Raw genomic sequence first — 20,724 nt, forward strand, 5'->3', positions numbered from 1 at the left:
TTAATTTACAATGAAGTTTAGCAAGATTAATTGACAATATTATGTACTATACTATACTATATTAAGCTTATGCTATCTAATATCGCGTAACAATGGCGGCAATTACGATCGGTAAACACGTGGATTTGATACCCTTTCCGATACTAAGTAATACCTACAAAATCTCTATTTAAGTTACTTTAAACTAAGTATCGTAAATAGGAATATAAAGCTACTCTAGAAAATAAGTTAATATGCCAATTTAAGCTAATAAAACAGAAAATAAATCAGAAAAAACTTCTCTGTTCCAGGAGTGGCAAAAATGTACGTTCGCACAGGCTACACTCGTTCTCATTATGGGTGACTTTAATCTGATTCAGATTGATTAGAATAAGTGGGAGGGAAACACCTTGGGGGGAAATTTTTATAAATAAACTAGATGATTATTATTTGTACCAGCATGTTAGAGACAATTCTGGGGGGGGGGGCGAGACATCATTAATCACGAATTAGATAACATCACAGGGCGTAAAATACAAGAACAATTAGCAGGTAGGGATCATGTCATCAGTTGGAAGACGAAGAAAGATGTTGCAGTAGTTAAAGGTAAAGGCATGGGTATTAATTTCAGGAACTGTCACAAGAGAGAATTGTGACAGTTTAAGGTGCTATATGGCATCTACTAATTGGATCAATTGCAGAGTGAGGGCGAATACACTTTAATTACGGAATACCTTTAAAGCAAAAATCATAGAGGCCATGAACACTTACATACAACTAAGTAAATATTGCACGAGAAGGATGCCAAAATGGATGAATGCAGAGCTGGCTGGTCAAATATAGCAGAAAAAGATAGAATGGGACAGTTAAAGAGCGATGAAAAGTACTGAAGCCTACAACAGCTACAAGTTGATTTGTAATAGTACCACAAATAAGGTTAGAGATGCCAAGGCTGCATATGAGAAAGCACTGGCTAAGAGAACAAAGAATGGGAACAAGGAATTTTTCATGTATGCGAATACAAGGAAGAAAAAAAAGTGAAGCAGATCAGACCCTTGTGCACTGGGTGTGAGGAAGTCAAACAAATCAGCTGATGTTGTGAATGAATTAATTGAACAGGTACTTTGCATCTGTCTTTACTGAAGGAAATCATTCATGCTGAGAAGAGGTCATGCAAGTGAGGCTGAGTCATATGAAATAAGAGATTTCGAAATTACAGATGACTCTTCATTAGAAAAACTTTCAAGCATAAAGGCAAGTAAGGCTCCTGGAGTTGATGGCATATACACAGTAATTTTGAGGGAGGCCGCCAGAGAGTGTTTGAACCATTGAAGTTAATTATGAGGGCATCTATGGATTCAGGGGAGATTCCTTCAGAGTGAAGAAGTGCAAATGTTTCACCAATACATAAAAGCGGTTCTAAGAGTGAAGTTGATAACTAAGATCGGTTAGTTTCAATAAATACATAAGGCTTCTGTTAAAATAAAATCATGTCTAGCTACTTATTATGCTATTTTGACACCATTACTCATGAGCTGGATGTAAGGAACAATTTCAATAATTTATTTGGATTTTAGAAAGGCATTTGACTCAGTGCCCCATGAGAAATTACTGTATAAGGTGGAACATGTTGGGATTACTATAAAAATTCTAAGATGGGTTGCTGGGTGGTTTCAAGGTATTAACCCGGTCTAATTCCGCCCTGTTTTTGTCTAATTTTTAACCCTAACTTGAAAGTTGCTCCCCCCGGGAGAAAACTAATAATTTCCATAATTTCTACTCAATTTACAAAATTGAAACTCTCAATATACATAAACAGAAGTATATTCTTTGATTTCCTACCTTTAGCGCTCAGCAAAAACTATTAATTCACTCTAAAACAGCAAAAATGTACGATCACATTTCAATTTATTATATTTTCATGTCGGCAAAACAAGATCCAAGCTTTGAAAATAAAACGCATTACAGCATTAGTTCAAAAATTTGCGCTCAGCTCAGTGCCTCTGGCTAAAATGAATCAACACACGCTGAGAGATAATTGACTGGTCAAGCTTATGTCATTAGCATTACCAAGGTGATCCAAGAAGAAAATAAAAAAGTAAACGACTTTCGTGGAAAACAAACAGTTGAGCATCATTACTTGCAAACACTAATTTGCATGGCTCTCTCACAACAGTTGCTTTACTGCTTTTCGTAATTGTTGTACAAAAGAATTGCAACTAATTGGTTTTGAAGAACAAAAATATCTTCTTTCTTTTCTTCAGTATGTATTGTATCTACTAACAAAAAAATCAAGGAAATTCATCTATTGGAAGCTACACTGGAAAAGGAAGGAAAATAAAAACTGTCATAAAACTGATCACCACAATGTGCATTTCATAAAAAAAAAAAAAAAAAGTTCACTTTATTATAATTGTTTCTAGAGGACTAAATCGGAACAGCAGTTTCATGGATGTATATTTGATCTTCTTACGAACTTTCAAGAAAATATTTCTATTCATAGCTGCGTTATAAACTTCGAAAACTTATGTCGAAGGAACTTCACATGCATCGCACCTGGTGTACAAACGGGGAAAAAAAAAAAAGGAAAAAAAAAATGCGCTGCTAGTAACAGATTGTGAGAACAATCCGTTACTCTTAGTGAGGGATTGGGAAATTGTAATTGTTATTGAATACTTCAATATTTCCTTGATATGCATTTGATATCATCAAAAAATTTCAAGAGAAAAATTGAATTTTCATTATCACACAACGTCCGAAAAATTCACCATAAAATGTCATGTGTTTCGATGCTTGAATTCCATTCTGACTTTATTACAGCTGCAACTGTAATAAAGTCAGCTTGCTTGCACTGACAGAGTAGCTGTTCACCGAATGAAGAAAAACAGGGTTCATTTCCCTGAAATTTCCAATTCCCTTATTTCTTGGGGGGGGGAAACTCCTTAGGGGAGGGAGTCCACCCTTTCTAGTCTGACCCAAAGAGAGAGAGAGAGAGAGAGAGAGAGAGAGAGAGAGAGAAATAAAAATACCCTTTTGGTGGGGAGAAGGCCAAGAGATTGTCAAAGGTCCAGAGCGCTAACTTTCATTTATTTTATTTATTTATTTTATTATTATATTTTTTTCCTTGTGTTGTTCTAGCAATCCATCCTGGATTGGGGCTTCCCTGGGCCGGGATAGTGCTTCTCTTTTCTCCTTCCCTCTCTTCATCTTATACAAGTTTTTCTTTCCTCCCTGGGGAACTAGTTTCCCAGGGAGGAGTGCATGCAGATAGTAGGGGAGACCTTGCCCTCCTGCTAGGGACGAGAACCTGGAGGCAGTCATCCAGGTGATCACTGCTTCCAGATAGCCAAAATGCCCAAATACAACATCACAATACAGAACACACATAAGCTCACAAACAGTTTTTCTTTCCTGTCACTTTCCCCCGTGCGGGATGAAAAATTTTTTTTTCTCTCTCTCTTGCCTTCCTTTTCATCTGTCTTCATCCAACATGGGATATTCCTAAGCGGGATGATTTTTTTTTTTTTTTTTTTTTTTTTTTTTTTTCACGACACAGACACTGACAATGCGTAAAAACTGAACAGAGCAACGAGGCCGAGATGAACTTTTGTTCTAGGAGCCGCCCATATAAAAACACAAAATAAATAAAGAAAATAAATAATAATAATAATAAAAAAACAGCATTGCAGCTCTAAGTCAGCTTCAACTGCAATTGTTTTAGAGAACAATATTTTTCATTTTTACTTTCTAACACTATTTTGCATTATAGCTCTGTTACAATATTTTGCTTTGTTTCTTTATATTATTGCTGAAGCAAACGATATCGGTGTGCATGATGTTTCATCACAGATGCTGGAGTTCTAATTAGTTAGTTCATCCTAGGATGCAGAATTACTAATTAGTCCAATTTTGGTCTGGTGCTCATTTGATAAAAAATTCAGAATAATTCCTCTAGAAATATTAGCTAGTGAACTGCATTATAAATTTCAAACATCGCTGTATTGCTTATCCTTTGAGTGACAGCATGTTTTCACCTTGTACAATTGTTTTATTGTGGACACTCTCTTCCAGTCAGTAAAATCATTATTATACCTATAAAGTGATTCATTATGTTGGGGGAAACCGTTTTTGCTCCTAATTGATGTAGCACTTTCGAATTTTGCAAAGTGGATTATTTGAACACAACATACATTAGAAGGTTGGTAAAAGAGTTGATAATTGATGGGCAGCATTCCGACAAACAAATTTTCTGTTTATATTCCGTGATGACCACACAGTCAGAGATCCCGAAATAGAGAGAGAGAGAGAGAATACAAGAAACCGCACTGCATTTAGCAGTCACTGACTCATCTGCCAAAAACCACAGTAAAACAATAAAAGTGATGGGGAGTAAGTCTATTTGTCAGCGGAGTTTATCTGTTTATTGCAGCTCAGAACAGCTTTATGAATGTGGATAGTGAATTTATTCGGCTTCTGAACTAAAACAGAATTTCTCCCTTTGCGATGACATCAAAGCGTAACAAGCAAATATCTTCTAACAATACTTTTTGAGCAGCCGTTAGTCGTAATCTGTTAGAAATATTGCAGTTATGTGAACAATACACATTTCAAGAAAGAACGTTATTCATAGCGGATGATTATTTTTTTCTTTCTTTTGATGCACAAGTTTTCGAAGTTTATAACGCCGCTATAAATAGAAATATTTTCTCGAAATTTGGTTAGAAGATCAAACCCAGGAAACTGCTGTTCCGATATTGTTTACTAAAAACAATTACAATAAAGCAAATTTTTTTTATTTTATCAAATGCGCATTGCAGTGTTATCAATTTTACACCAGTTTTTCCCGTTTCCAACAGATGAATTTCCTTGATCTTCTGTTCATAGAAGCAATACACGTTGAAGATAGGAAATACGATCTGTTCACCTTTCATAAACTGTTATTGCTACTGTATCGCTTTATTGCTTCTTATGTCAAAAACAGTAGCTCCTGTTCATCTTTTGTTTATTTACACTTCTCCCTTCCTGTCTCGATGTAGCTGTACAGTTGACGGGGTCACGTGATATATATATACTTCCCACGCTTCGCTAGTATTCAGGCGGAGTTGTTTATCAGAACTGCTACTCTCTGTAAAAAGAAATTCGTGCACTTTACACCAAGAAACGAATCAAGTGTCAGGTTTCATAAGCTCTAGGCTGGTTAGGGCGGGGTAAAAAAATTAATTGAAAAGGCCTAAAAAAAATGCATACTTGATGTCACATTTCTGTCATTTGCGTGAATTTCAATAGAAGGTTTTGAAAATTTAAGTGGGAAAATTCAAGAAAAGTTCTGGCTCCAATTATAGCGAGTTTCAGCTCTGTAATTAGAGTAAAAATTATAGAATTAACTTGCTGAACCTAGTTGGGGCTGGAACGTGCCCCAGCGGACGGGAATATGGTTAAGGACAACCCTCTGCAAGGCATGGGGGTTGTCATAAATGGATATTCTTCAGATTGGTTTAAAGTCATAAGTAGGATCCCTAAGGATTGGCTCTCTTCGAACACTGTTGTTTCTGATTTTCATAAACGACATCGATGATGGGATAGAAGGCTTGATGCAAAATTTGCAGAAGACATAAAAATTGGTAGAGTAGTTAATGATCTGTGGCAAGCAGCATTCCTTCAGGATGATTTGAACAGGCCACAAGAATGGTCAGAAAAATGGCAGCTATGTTTTAATGCAGCAAAATGCAAACTTGGGAAAAGGCAACCCACAAATTATACACTTGGTGGGGTTGAATTAAAAGCAGTAGAGGAAGAAAGGGATCTGGGAATTATAATATGGGCAGATATGAAGTTTTCTGGGCAGCGTAAACAGGCAGCCAAGAAAGCCCATGGTGTCCTGTCAACAATTTATCGAATATTATCCTGTAGAAATACAGAGGTCATAGTCCCACTGTATAAGGCAATTGTAGGACCACATTTGGAACACTGTGTTTAGACCTCACTGTATGCAGACCTCATCTGAAAAAAGACAACGGGCTTCTTGAAAGGGTCCAAAGATGGGCAACTTACATGGTGAGATCGGAAAAGGATGACACATGAGGAAAGACTCCGAATATGTGGGCTACAGAGCTTGGCAATCAGGCTCCTCAGAAGGGATCTGATTGAGGTATATAAAGCTCTGAGAGGGATTAGTAAAATGAATGAAAGTAGAATTGAGAATACAGGAACTCAGAGGCATAAATTCAAATTAGAGCGGAAGAGGTTTAGACCAGATTGCAGGAAGTAGTTGAAGTTGACATTTAAATAAATTCAAAGGTCAACTGAACAGTTACCTATGCAAGGAGGGAAGCAAATGATTTGTATTTTCTTATTTTCTGGTATTTGTTCATCAAAAGCCTGTGGATTCCTTGTACTATATGCTTGTGTGTGTGTGTGTGTGTGTGTGTGTGTGTGTGTGTGTGTGTGTGTGTGTGTGTGTGCGCGCAGTTGAACTTGGTTATAACGACACAGAAATAACGAGATCGCGGCTATAACGAGCAAAAAAGCCATAAAGATTTTCATTTATGCGTATTCCCATATAATCACTCATTGTTATAACACGGATAGGCCGAACAAATTTTGGTAACTATGCAAGCATTCTTAATTGCTCAGTTGATCGAAAAAACTCAATTCTTTGAATAGACAAAAATGACGACATAGCTTTATGATCATGTGGTATCAGATTAGCAGCCAGTTTATGACCTTGTCCTTCTGGGGACAGGGCTATACAATAGTGCATTGGTATTCCGCTTCTTGCATTATCCTATTTACAGATTGTCTTGTATTCACTGAACCATAAATTTATTTTAGGACTTCTAAAAATTTTGAAAATGAAACTTCTAAGAACATTGCATGCATTTTGGGACTTCTAAGAACTTTGTATGCAGATCACTTTTTCATCTTAAAGTAAAATCAGTTAAAAACAAACCCTTCCTTCAGAAACATGTTTACTAACAAAAGAAAGTGTCTCTCGATTTGCAAAAAAGTCGAAATTATTCGTGAGTTAAAATGTGGTGCAAAAAATGTTGAAGTATGTAAAAAGTTTTCTTTGTTCTCTTCAAGTGTATCGACATTGTGGAAAAATAAAGACGTTTACATATTGGCACTAGAAAAGAACATAACCGGAAAAAAAAAGAAAAAAAAAATAGAAAGTGCGAGGTTACAAATGTTGATGATGAAGCATTGCTTCAATGGTTTGCCACACAAAGAAGTGATTGAATTTCAATAGACAGTCCGCTCTTGAAAGCTCAAGCAGAAAAATTTGCTAAACAATTTGGATGTGACGATTTTGTGTGTAAAAACAGTTGGCTGGATCGATTTAAAAACAGACATAACATCGTTTATGCAATTAGTGGAGAATCTCGATCTGCAGATCCAATAAGGGCAAATGAATCGATTGACTGTGTTTGGGCAGAAATCAGGAAAGATTTCAATGATGAATACATCTACAACAGTTGTACTACTGTAGCAGGATCTAGAAAATTTGGGCAGATGGGGTGAGAAGTGGCAACTGAAGTTTCAACACTGACAAATGCAAAGTACGGCATATGCATAGAAGTAACCCCAGAGGAATGTACCAACTGTGTAGTACTACACTTAGGGAGGTAGAAAATGAAAAAAACCTGGGAGAAATTGTGCAGTCAAATATGAAGTTTTCTGAGCAATGGAGATAGGCTGCCAGAGCAGGTCATGGGGTATTGTGAATGATATACAGAAATTTGGCTAGCATGGAAAAGGAGGTGGTTGTCCCTATGTATAAGACAATGGTCAGCCTTGAGTACTGCATACAAGACTGCAAGCCTCATTTTAGGAAGGATGTAGAGTTGCTTGAGCATGTAGAGAGAAGGGCAACAAGATTGGTGAAAGGAACGAAGAGGCTCTCTTACCAAGAAAGGCTTAAGTTTTGCAAATTGCAGGGGTAGAGACTAGGCACCTGCGAGGTGATCTGATTAAGGTGTATAAGGTGTATTGAATGAGTTGAACATGCTGAATTCTGATGGGATTCTTCCTCTTACTCAAATTACGAAAACTGAGGGGGCATAAATTCAAATTGAGGAAAGACTGTTGTAGAATAGATGTGAGGAAATTTGCCTTTAGCCAGCAGGTTGTTAATCGCTGGAACAATATTCCATTTGTGGTTGTGGAGATTGATAGCTTAAATAAATTCAAAGAGGAACTGGACAAGCTTTTAGAGGGAATGGTTGTGTGAAATTGTTTTTTGTTTTTTTTTTCTGATCCTACATAAGCTCATACGCTTGTTGTTTTGCATCATATTCCTCTATTAGTAGTACAGTCAGTCCATATAGCATGATAGTTGTGTTCCTAGAAACTCTCGTGCAATATAAATAACAGGCCCTATGGGAAAAATAGGGTTAGGTGCCGACCACCCAAGATTGAACACACATTTGTAACCAAATCATTACCAAACACAATAAAATAAAATGTATTTTATTACGACTATTATGTAATAAAGTATTGCTAATACTTTTTCTTCTATCGGAAGCAAACTTGTTCTTTGTTTGATTTTCTATCCAAAGAGATGACAGCCATTCCATTTCTTCAAATTCTGTGTGTCTTGATCTAATGGATTTCATTACACTTTGAGTTGTTCCTGCTATGAAAGTTGTTTTTATTTTCTCTGCATTCTTTCTAATTCTCGGCATTGCCTCATTTAGGCCTGTACCATGTGCAATATCACATGTTCTTTCATTTCACTCAAAGTTTTTCACAATTTCATATTTTTTTCCTCTAACAGAGGCGGACTGGCCATATGCCTTACCGGGGAAACCCTGGTGGGCTGGAGGCCAGAAGTGTGATTTTGGCCATAAACACTAGTATGAGGCCGCTACAAATTTTCCCGGGGTAAGAATTTTTGACCCAGTCCGCCTCTGTCTATCGATATTGCTTTTCTTTTTCTCTGTGAATCTGTACTGCCTTCACCAGGATGCTTCCTTTCCACACCTTTTAAGTATTTTATTCATTTTTAGGGAATAAAGCACAATTACAAAATGAGGAGGCATGCTTGATACACATAAACAAAGCTGCGTGCGTGTATCAACTGAATAAACAACACCGCAGAGACACACTATTAACACCTCACTAGCTCACATTTTATTAAAGCACATTTCTGGGGGTTACTACCATAAAACAATAAAAACAATTTCCAGTTGCATTTCTGCTAGTGGAATCTGTTATAAACTGGTAGTAAACTTGATCTAATTGCATTTGTAATAATACTGATAGCTGGAATTGTGTGGGTTTTTACGCTATTAGGGTGAAATGCGTTTCCCCTTCACTGATATAAAAAACAAATACATTTTCAGAATCTTATCGTGTTGCATTTGGTTGGGGTGATTACGCATTCGACTGCCATTTCTTGTAAGCACAAAGGGGAATCGTGCATAAGCGAATTCGGTTCATGTTATATACAATATCATTCCTATATTTATTTATAAATCAAATTTGTGTAGTGTAAACGTGTATTACACGAGGACTGACTGTACTAGTATTAGTATTAGTATTAGTAACGGCCGTATGGTGCAAGAAAGCCTATGGCTTATGCTGCACCAGCCAAAAAAAAAAAAAAAATCCGAACAAAACAATGATAAAAACAAAAATTAAATAAATAAATAATAATAATTAATAAATAAATAAAAAATAATAAAATGAAATTAAAAATTAAATAAAAAGGAAATTAATCCTATCATCCTATGCGCTTCCCTTACCCGAAAGTACTATCCAGATGACCTTTGAATTTCCCCAAACTGTCGGCCTCTACCACCCATGAAGGCAACTTATTCCAGTAATTTATAACTCGCTGGCTAAAATAAAACTTCCTGCAGTCCAATCTAAACATTTCCCCGCGTAACTTGAATTTATGTCCCCTAGTTCTAGCATCATTTATAATCTTGAAAATTTTGTCCTCATTCATTTTACTGATGCCTCTCAGAGCCTTAAACACCTCAATCAAATCTCCTCTAAGGTGTCTAGTTTCCAAACTCTGCAACCCACATATTCGAAGTCTTTCTTCATAAGGACGCCCTTTTGCCGATCTCACCAGGCGAGTTACCCTTCTTTGCACCCTTTCAAGAAGCTCGATGTCTTTCTTTAGGTGCGGTCTCCATACTTGAACACAGTATTCCAAGTGTGGTCTAACATAGGCCTTATATAATGGGATTATCACGTCCCTATCTCTACTTGCAAAAGTTCGATAGATCATCGATAGGACACCATGGGCCTTCCTTGCAACCTGTTTACAATGCTCAGAGAATTTCATGTCTGACAGTATCGTAACACCCAAGTCCCTTTCCTCCAGTACTGGGTTTAGTTGAACTCCACCAAGTGAATAAGTTATTTTGGGATTACTGTTTCCCAGGTGTAATACCTTACACTTTGTTGGATTAAAGCACAGCTGCCATTTTTCTGACCATTCTTGAAGTCTATCTAGGTCTCTCTGAAGAAGCTCAGCTTGACAGTGATCATTAACTACTCTACCAATTTTAACATCATCTGCAAATTTAGACATCACGCCCTCTATCCCTTCATCAATGTCGTTTATGAAAATTAAAAACAACAGTGGTCCTAATACTGATCCTTGGGGAACCCCACTTCTTACATCAACCCAATCTGAGGAATAGCCATTTATCACAACCCTCTGCCTCCTGCCCTGAAGCCATCCTTCTATCCATCTAAGGATTTTCCCAGTGATTCCAACCTGTTCCAGCTTATAAAGCAACCGCTCATGTGGGACTGAGTCAAAAGCTTTGCTGAAATCTAAATAAACAATGTCGAAATTATTCCCTAAATCCAGCTCGTGAGTGACCCTTTCGAAATAGCGAACCAGATTTGTTAAACATGATTTTCCCTTTACAAAACCATGCTGAGTATCCTTGAGAATTTCAATTCTATCCAAATGATCCTGAATTCCACCCTTGATCAATGCCTCCATGAGTTTCCCTACTACTGAAGTCAGACTGACAGGTCGATAATTTCCCACTTCACTTTTAGAGCCACCCTTATGTATGGGAGATACATTTGCACTTTTCCAATCCAAGGGAATCTCCCCAGAGTCTAGTGATGCTCGCATAACCAGCCTCAGTGGTTCAATGCACTCGCTTGCCGCCTCTCTCAAGATTATAGGGTATATTCCATCAACTTCAGGAGCCTTACTAGTCTGTAGGCTTGAAAGTTTTTTCATTAAATAATCTTGCGAAATTTCAATATCATTAATTACATATTTTTTAACTTCGCTCCCACAATTTCCCATTGCCACAAAAGGCTTTTCATTTGTAAATATCGATGCAAAATAACTGTTGAGTTCATCTGCAACGGCAGCTGGTGTATTTATTACTATCCCCTTTCCCTTACGTAAAGGTCCGATCTGGTTTGTCCTGCTCTTCTTGGCATTTATATATGTGAAGGATTCTTTATCCCCCCTCTTTGCTCTGTTTGCCAGTGATTTCTCATAAACTGCCTTTGCCTGTCGAACCTTTTCTGTGGCTCTATTACACATCACCTTGTAGCTGTTATAGGCTTCAGTACTTTTTATTGCTCTGTAACGTTTCCATGCCACCTTTTTCTGCTCAAGTAATGTGGCAACTTCACTATTCATCCAACTTGGAACCCTTCTCGTGGAGTATTTTTTTAATGGTATATACGCATTCAAGGCATCTGTGATTAATGTTTTAAAAGCGTACCACAGTTCAATTGTATTCATTCTCTGCGCGATATCTACCCAGTTAATAGAGGCCATGTAGTACCTTAAGGCATCGTAATTTCCTTTTCTGAAATTAAAACCCATTCCTTTGCCTTTTACTTCTGCTAACTCTCTCGTCATCATCCACCGTAGAACTCCGTGATCACTTCCTGCTACTGGTTCCTCTACTGTCAGCCCTGTTATGTCATCTGATTCATGTGTGATGATGAGGTCTAGGATATTCTTTTCTCCAGTACTTTCCCTGACATGTTGATACAAATAACAGTCATCTAGTTGATTTAAAAATTTTGTTCCCCATGTCGAGTTTCCTTCCCATTTACTCCAATCAATTAGAGGCAAATTGAAATCACCCATAATAAGGCATTGACGCTTACTTGCCCATTCCATTTGCATGTAGAGGCTTTTGTCATAGTCTTCACAATCACCTGGTCTGTAGATTACGCCTACTCGCATTGTACCTTTGTTTCCAACTATCTCACACCATACAGACTCTATACTAGCATGTGAAATGTCTGAATCTGGGAAAGCTATCGTCGCACTCAGGCTGCTTCTGATAAGAAGCATTACCCCACCACCCCTTCTATCTATTCTATCCTTCCTAAATACATTATACAAGCCGTACTGAAACTCATCATCCCCAATTTCCGGGTGGCACCACGTCTCCGTAAGCCCTATTATGTCCGCGTTACTTGTTTTAACCAGCAGTTCGAATTCGCTCATTTTATTGACGACACTTCTAACATTACTGTATAAACAATTAAGATTTACTGTTCTTGTATATTTAACAACCCTAACACAACCCTTGAAGTTTTTTAGGCTCTCTTCCCTGATATTAGCTACCTGCTCACGTGAAACGTCTTTGCCCCCAGAATATCTAGATAATACGTCCAGTTGGGGTAACAGATAAGAACTCTTAAGGTATGTGCAAGAGTTACATTGACCAATATTATCAGATAAACGCGTGTCAGTATTACCCACATCCCCCCTAACTAGCAGTTTCCCTGAGCCTTTAAGGTATCCTCAATAATACTGGCAAAAACTTTTGCACCACCTTTGTTTAAGTGTATCCCGTCTCTACAAAACAAATTCCTTCTACCAATGCTGATGTTGTACTACTACAACAATGCTGATGAAACAGGACTTTTTATAAAATTTGACACCTGACAATACATTTAAATTCAAAGGGGAAAAATGTGTTGGTGGAAAAAAAGAAAGACTCGCTTGATGGTGCTCATATGCGCAAATATGACAGGAACTGATAAAAAAAAAAACTGTTTGTTATTGGAAAATCATTAAACCTCGGTGTTTCAAAAACGTAAGGAAACTTCATGTAGATTACACTGCAAACAAGAAAGCTTGGATGACTTCAGATATTTTTTGGGAATACGTACATAATTGGAATAAGAAGCGATTCAAAAATAAAAAATATTCTATTGTTAGTTGATAACTGTCCTGCACATCCCCAGCTTCAAAAATTTGTCCAACATTAAGCTAGTGTTTTTGCCTCCCAATGCGACATCAATTTTACAACCAATGGACATAGGTGTAATCAAGAGTTTGAAAGGATTTTTTTAAATATTTCTAGTTCTACATCTGATCAGTCAAAGAGAATAGAAACTTACTAAGTCTATTATCGATATTGGATGCTAAATTTATTGAATGATGCGTTGAACAACGTTACTACGACAACCTTATTGAATTGCTTCAAGAAATCGAAATTAAATTCAAATGAAACTTCAATTATAGATGAGGAAGATGGAAAAAAAGAAAACAACTTACCATTATCTGAATGGTTGCTATGTAACAACGTTGTAGTTTTAATACAAATAACATCAATGAATTTGTACAAGTCAATGAAATTTATTAACAAGTGGTCTTTAGCATTAGCATTAGTAGAGGCATTTGATGCAAGAAAGCAAGCTTATGCAGCATCAGCCAAAAAAAAAAAAAAAAAAAAAAAAAAACCATTTCCACTTCACCCCTCTGTTCATTCAAAATACCTGTCCAGCTGAGCCTTAAACTTATTTAGGCTATCAACTTCCACGACAAGGGATGGAAGTCTGTTCCACCAACCAACCACTCGCTGGCTAAAGGCAAATTTCTGCACGTCTATCCTACATCTGTCTTTCCTCAATTTGAATTTATGCCCTCTCAGGTGATTATTCTGAGCGAGAGGAAGAATCCCATCAGCATTGAGCATGCTCAAATCATTCAATGCTTTATACACCTCTATTAGATCACCTCGCTGGTGCCTAGTCTCCAGACACTGTAATTTGCAAAACTTAAGCCTTTCTTCGTAAGAGCACCCCTTTGTTCCATTCACTAATCTTGTTGCCCTTCTCTGTACTCGTTCCAGCAGCTCTACATTCTTTTTGAAATTAGGCCTCCAGACCTGTATACAGTACTCTAGGTGTGGCCTGACCATTGCCTTATACAAGGGAATAATCACCTCCTTATCCCTGCTAGAAAAATTCCTATATATCATTGACAATATTGGGTGACATGGAAGCCTATGATAGATATAAGTTGGTCTGTAAATAAGTCACAAAGGAGATTAGGCAGGCAAAGGCAGACTACAAAAAATCCTTGGCAAAGGATGCAAAGAAAAACAGAAAAGAGTTCTTTACATATTTAAACTCAAGAAGGAAAGGGATGAATCAGATTGGTCCACTGGATATTGATAGTTCAACAGTTGAGGATCCTGCTCAGGTGGCTAACAATCTAAACGAGTATTTTGCATCTACATTCACGCATGAGGAGTTATTCAGGAAGGAGAATGATGTAGGTAAAGTAAACATTGGCAGTGAGCTGGATGATTTTGTAATAACTGAGAGGAAAGTGGAGAAGAGATTGTTGAGGATAAACATAAAAAAGGCACCTGGGGAGGATGGGATCTATCCAGTTATATTAAAGGAGGCAGCAAAGGAAGTAAGCAAACCCCTAGCCATAATTATGAGAGCTTCTTTGGACTCAGGGGAGGTACCCATAGACTGGAGATGTGCAAATGTAACCCCAATTCACAAAGGAGGATCAAAGGCTGACACAAGTAATTATAGACCTGTTAGTTTAACTTCTGTTCCAGGTAAATTAATGGAGGCACTGGTTAAAGAAGCACTGCAGGATCATCTAGACAAGAATTCAGTTATAGCTCAGACGCAGCATGGTTTTGTTAAGGGCAGGTCTTGCTTGACCAATTTGATTGGATACTATGATGTAGTCACAAAAGAACTGGATGCAGGGAATAACTTTGATATTATATATCTGGATCTTAGAAAGGCTTTTGATACTGTTGCACATGGAAGACTGCTGCACAAATTGGAGCAGTGTGGCATTGGAGGCAAATTGCTGCTATGGATAAGGGGATGGTTGAGTGGCAGAAGACAGAGAGTGGTAATCAATGGACACTGCTCAACGTGGACTAATGTTATTAGTGGAGTTCCTCAGGGTTCAGTGTTGGGTCCGTTGTTGTTTTCAATGTTTATGAATGATATTGATGATGGGATATCAAGTTTAATGTCCAAGTTTGCAGATGATACAAAGGTTGGCAGGGTTGTTAAGGACACTACTGACGCTATGCTGCTGCAACAGGATCTGGAAAGGTTGAACAGATGGGCTGAGAGGTGGCAAATGAAGTTTAACATTGACAAATGTAAAGTACTACATATGGGAACAGTAACCCCAGAGCAACGTATCAACTCTGCGGTACTACACTGGCACTGGTGGAGAATGAAAAGGACCTGAGGGTAATTGTGCAGGCAGATATGAAATTCTCTGAGCAGTGCAGACGAGCTGCAAGAGTAGCTCATGGTGTCTTGTCAATGATATACAGGAATTTTTCTAGCAGGGATAAGGAGGTGATTATTCCCTTGTATAAGGCAATGGTTAGGCCACATCTTGAGTACTGTATACAGGTCTGGAGGCCTCATTTCAAGAAGGATGTAGAGCTGCTGGAACGGGTACAGAGAAGGGCAACAAGATTAGTGACTGGAACAAAGGGTTGCTCTTACGAAGAAAGGCTTAAGTTTTGCAAATTACAGAGTCTGGAGACTAGGCACCGGCGAGGTGATCTGATAGAGGTGTATAAGGCTTTGAATGGTTTGAGCATGCTCAATGCCAATGAGATTCTTCATCTTGCTCAGAATAATCACCTCAGAGGGCATAAATTCAAATTGAGGAAGGACGGATGTTGGATAGAAATTTGCCTTTGGCCAGCGGGTGGTTGGTTGGTGGAACCGACTTCCATCACTTGTTGTTGAAGTTGATAGCCTAAACAAATTTAAAGCTCAACTGGACAGGTATTTCGAATGAACGGAGGGGTGAAATGGGAGTGGTGTGTGTGTGTGTTTTTTTTTTTTGGCTGATGCTGAATAAGCTTCCTTTCTTGCATCATATGCCTCTACTAATGCTAATACACCATGAGCTACTCTTGCAGCCCATCTGCACTGCTCAGAGAACTTCATATCTGCCTGCACAACCACCCCCAGGTCCCTTTCATTCTCTACCACTGTCAGTGTAGTACCACAGAGTTGATACGTTGCTCTGGGGTTGCTGTTTCCCATGTGTACTACTTTACATTTGTCAATGTTAAACTTCATTTTCCACCTCTCAGCCCATCTGCTCAACCTTTCCAGATCCTGTTGCAGCAGCATAGTGTCAGTATAGTGTCAGCATAGTGTCCTTGACAACCCTGTCTACCTTTGTATCGTCTGCAAACTTCGACATTAAGCTTGATATACCATCATCAATATCATTTATGAAAACAGAAAACAATAATGGACCCAACACTGAGCCCTGAGGGACTTCACTAATAACATTAGTCCACGACGAGCAGTGTCCATTGATTACCACTCTCTGTCTTCTCCCCCTCTTCCTCCTTCCTCCTACAGGGAGTGACACTGCTCAACAAAGACAAAAATGATGATAGTAAAGACGATGACTGTGATGAGGATATGATGACAATTAAAAGTGGATCAAAATCAGTGCTGACAATCTCACAAGCTCAAGGTGCAATTCAATTTTTTTGAAGGAACTGCAGAAAGTAATGAGACGTGTTGAGTATTTTAAGGGGAAACTTAAGAAATATCAAAGTGAAATCTTTAAAACAAACATCAATTTTAAGAGTCATAAAGACTAATTGAAATTGTGTTAATTATTAAATAGTGTTGTTTTTAATTACAGAGAAATAAATCAAATTTAGTATTAAGTTTTAAAATTATAGACAAATAAATTGTGTTTACTATTAAGTGTATTGTAGTTTATACAAGCATCTTAATACAAATAATATGTAGGTATATATATATAAAATATTGAGGAAAATAATAGAAAAGGTAAATCAATCAAATAATACCATTCAGGGATTTAGGAAAACGCTAAGGATTAAAAAAAAAAAAAAAAAATTATTATTATTGTTTTTTTACCCACAATCCAGATGACTTCAACTGGGGCCAGCCAGTTAGCGTTTTCCTAAATCCCTGAATGGTATTATTTAATTGATTTACCTTTTCTATTATTTTCCTCAATATTTTATACACATTATGGTTTATACACATGATTGCTCTGCAACTGCACTGACCCATAAATATTAGTTACAGTCGTTATAATTATTAACCTTTTATTACTAATATAAATATATATATATATATATATATATGTATATATGTAAGTGTAAAAATAATAACAATGTTGATTTCAAACACTGGCCACAATTAAAAGGCATTCATATGGCCTGCAGTTTATAGTTTATACACATGATTGCTCTGCAACTGCACTGACCCATAAATATTAGTTACAGTCGTTATAATTATTAACTTTTTATTACTAATATAAATATATATATATATATATATATATAATAACAATGTTGATTTCAAACACTGGCCACAATTAAAAGGCATTCATATGGCCTGCAGTTTATTTCTGTCGTTACTTGTAAAAGAAAAAGGTCTAAAATAAAATTTATTATTTATTTATTTTATTTTTTTTTTCAATTGCAATGCTTGTTTTGGGCGAAAATTTACAGTGATACAATTTATGTGGCCAGCACAATAACACCTATTAAACTGTCACAAGAAATAAATGACAAGAAGACAAAACTTATAAATGTGATCATCATTTTCATGTTTCTTACCACTCCATGGCGAATCTAACCAGTCTTTATTATACATTTTGCTTTCTTTCTCTGCATTCATATAGGCTTCTTGAAGAACAGCTTTATATCGTTCTTCTTCATCCTTAAGTTTTGGTTATGTAAATAACAACTGATTAGTATCAGATTTGACAGCAATCAGATGATTTACAGATTATTTACTTGCAAATTTTATCTTCACAATAAACTACAGTAAAACCTCATAAATAAAAATGCAACACTTATTTAAAATTTTAAAACCCCTGAAATTACTCTGAAGTCCCACACACCATTTATTGTTGCTGTGTTGTAATTTATATATGAATGTATTAAAACTTTCCCGATCTTACCATAATAGCACATTTCCTGATGTGAATCAAACTGAGAAATTTCTCACTAACTGTAACAAATCAACTGGAATATACTTAGAAAGTGTAAATTATTTCTTTTAATAACAATAGCTTTTTGAATAACAGTCCCATTTAATTTTAATGTGCTACTGTAAATTTTTCTAATACATACAACTGTGCTTTTCATTCTTTTCCAGACTGTGCTATTCGGTAAATGTAATGCTCAGCCACTTTCTATGGCTGAGCATCATGTTCCAAACCTTAAGTGGGGGAGGGGTGAAAAACTTGCTTAAAAACAAGTTTGAGCAGCAATAGGAAATATATTTGCTAACAGGAGAGAATGCTTCTACAGGGATGGGATACACTTAAATAGAAAGGGTTCAGGAATATTTACTGATGCTATTAGGGCAGTGTTAGGTGGGTCGGAAAACTGCTGGTTCAATGGGATTCACAGACAAAAAGATTAACAGTAGCGGCAAGCAGAGGTGAAAGTGATTCTTGCACCGCTCTACTCTAATGGGCAGCAACCTGGAGAGCAGGTTGCTGGAGATTTCAAGAGCTGCTGGGAGTCATCATGGAACAAGTAAATACATGGACTGTGTTAGGGTAACTAAGAGTAACAGCAGGTACATGTATACTGGCAGTGTACACTAATGCTAGAAGTATAGTAAATAAATTTGATGAATTTCAAGTGCTAATCAAGGCATAAAAGGCAAATATTGTTCGGATATCAGAGACATGGTGTCACACAGATATAAGCAATGCAGAATTGGAATTTGGGAAGTACAATGTGTACAGAAAGGATAGACAGGGTAGGAAGGGAGGAGGGGTTTGTTTGTTTGTTTGTTATTTGGTTTTTAGGAGCATTAGCAACTAAGGCCATATTGCTCCGGGATATGCGGTGGCCATTCCTTGACCTTTCCGCATCCTTCGTATTTAGTGGTGACGGGCTCGAACCCCGGTCTAATCAAGAAGCGTGTGCTACGCACTGCTGCTCCTTCCCACCTGGCTACGGAGGCGCCGGAGGAGGGGTTAGTTAGGTGTTAGTTAAGAAACACAAAATATAACAAAGTGCATCCAGTTGACATGCATGGACAGTGCAATGTTGAGTCAGTTTGGTATGACAAACACTGGGAAATGGAAAATGAGAGTAGGAGTGTATTCTAGGCTTAATGACTCTGATGAGTACAACAAAACAATTGTGCAGAGAAATAGAATGGGCCAGTAAACCAGAATGTCTTGTAATGGTGGATTTTACTTTCCACATATTGACTGAAACTTGTGGTTTGGTCACTCGCACACTAGCGCTTGTGGTTTGGCATTCGCACACTAGCGCTTGTGGTTTGGTCACTCGCACACTAGCAAAACTTATGTAGATTTAATGGAGAATTGTTTTCTACAGCATCATGTTCGATGGACAACCAGAGGGGCTAATACTCTTGATCTCATTATCAGTGGTGACGACTCGTGCATTAAGAATTTGCATTATAAAGGAACCACTAGGTGACAGTGATCACAGTCTCTGATGTGGGATTTACTGAAAGATGTAACTACCATTTGTTATTTCTTATTTGGATTTTTTTTTAGGAGCATTAGCAACTGAGGCCATATTGCTCCGGGGATATGTGCTGGTCATTCCCTGACATTTCTGCATCCTCCGTATTTGGTGGTCGCGGGCTTGAACCCCGGTCTAATCAAGAAGCGTATGATACGCACTGCTACTCCTGCCCACCTGGCTACGGAGGCACCCATGTAACTACCATCAAGGGTAATGGGAAGGATTTTTGTTTTCGTAAAGGTGACTACAGTGGTCTCAACTGATGATGTTAAAAACAGTGAATTCTAAATTGGAAGCCTTCAAGGAATTAATGATGGAGGCTACTAGGCTTTTCATTTCAACTAAGAAATATTGTTCAAGATTTAGGCCTAAATGGATGTCAGATGAACTAGTGAGGCTCGTGGCAGAGAAGAAAATACGTGGGATGCATATAAATTAGCAGGTAACACAGAAGTCTATAGCAGATATAAGCTATTCTATAATCAAGTCACAAAGGAGGTTAGACAAGCAAAGGCTGATTAAGAGAAATTCTTGGAAAAGGATGCAAAGAAAAACAACAAATACTTCTTTACTTATGTAAACTCTAGAAGGAAGGGGATTAATTGGATTGGTTCACTTGATGTTTGTGGTTCAACTTTTCACGATCCTGCTCAGATAGCTGACAAACTGAACGAATATTTTGCATCTACATTCAAACATGAGGAATTCTGTAAGGAAAGGGAGGACAAAAGTCTACTAAACTCTAACAGGGAGCTAAATAATTTTGTAATAACAGAGAGCAAAGTGGAGAAAAAAATTGTTGAAGTTAAACATAAAAAAGGCACCTGGGGCAGATGGAATCTATCCAGTTATTTTGACGAAGGCAGCAAGGGAAGTAAGCAAACCCTTAGTCATAATTATGAGACCATAATTAGATTCAGGAGAGGTCCCCATGGAGTGGAGATGTTCAAATGTATTATCAATTCACAAAGGGGGT

General features: G+C 37.4%; 1 protein-coding gene across 2 annotated transcripts in view; it reads right to left on the minus strand.

Moving 5' to 3' along the window:
- The window catches only part of LOC150088199 (2-oxoglutarate dehydrogenase complex component E1-like), a 497,346-nt gene that overhangs the window by 206,883 nt on the left and 269,739 nt on the right, over positions 1–20,724 (minus strand). For both annotated transcript variants that reach the window (XM_090370615.1, XM_090370616.1), the window contains exon 13: positions 17,844–17,946. In XM_090370615.1, the coding sequence (XP_090226741.1) occupies positions 17,844–17,946 (103 nt within the window). The remainder of the gene's footprint in view (positions 1–17,843; positions 17,947–20,724) is intronic.

This window comes from Mastigoproctus giganteus, chromosome 3 (assembly GCF_048544385.1).
Source record: "Mastigoproctus giganteus isolate SK-2022 chromosome 3, ASM4854438v1, whole genome shotgun sequence".
NCBI lineage: Eukaryota > Metazoa > Arthropoda > Arachnida > Uropygi > Thelyphonidae > Mastigoproctus > Mastigoproctus giganteus.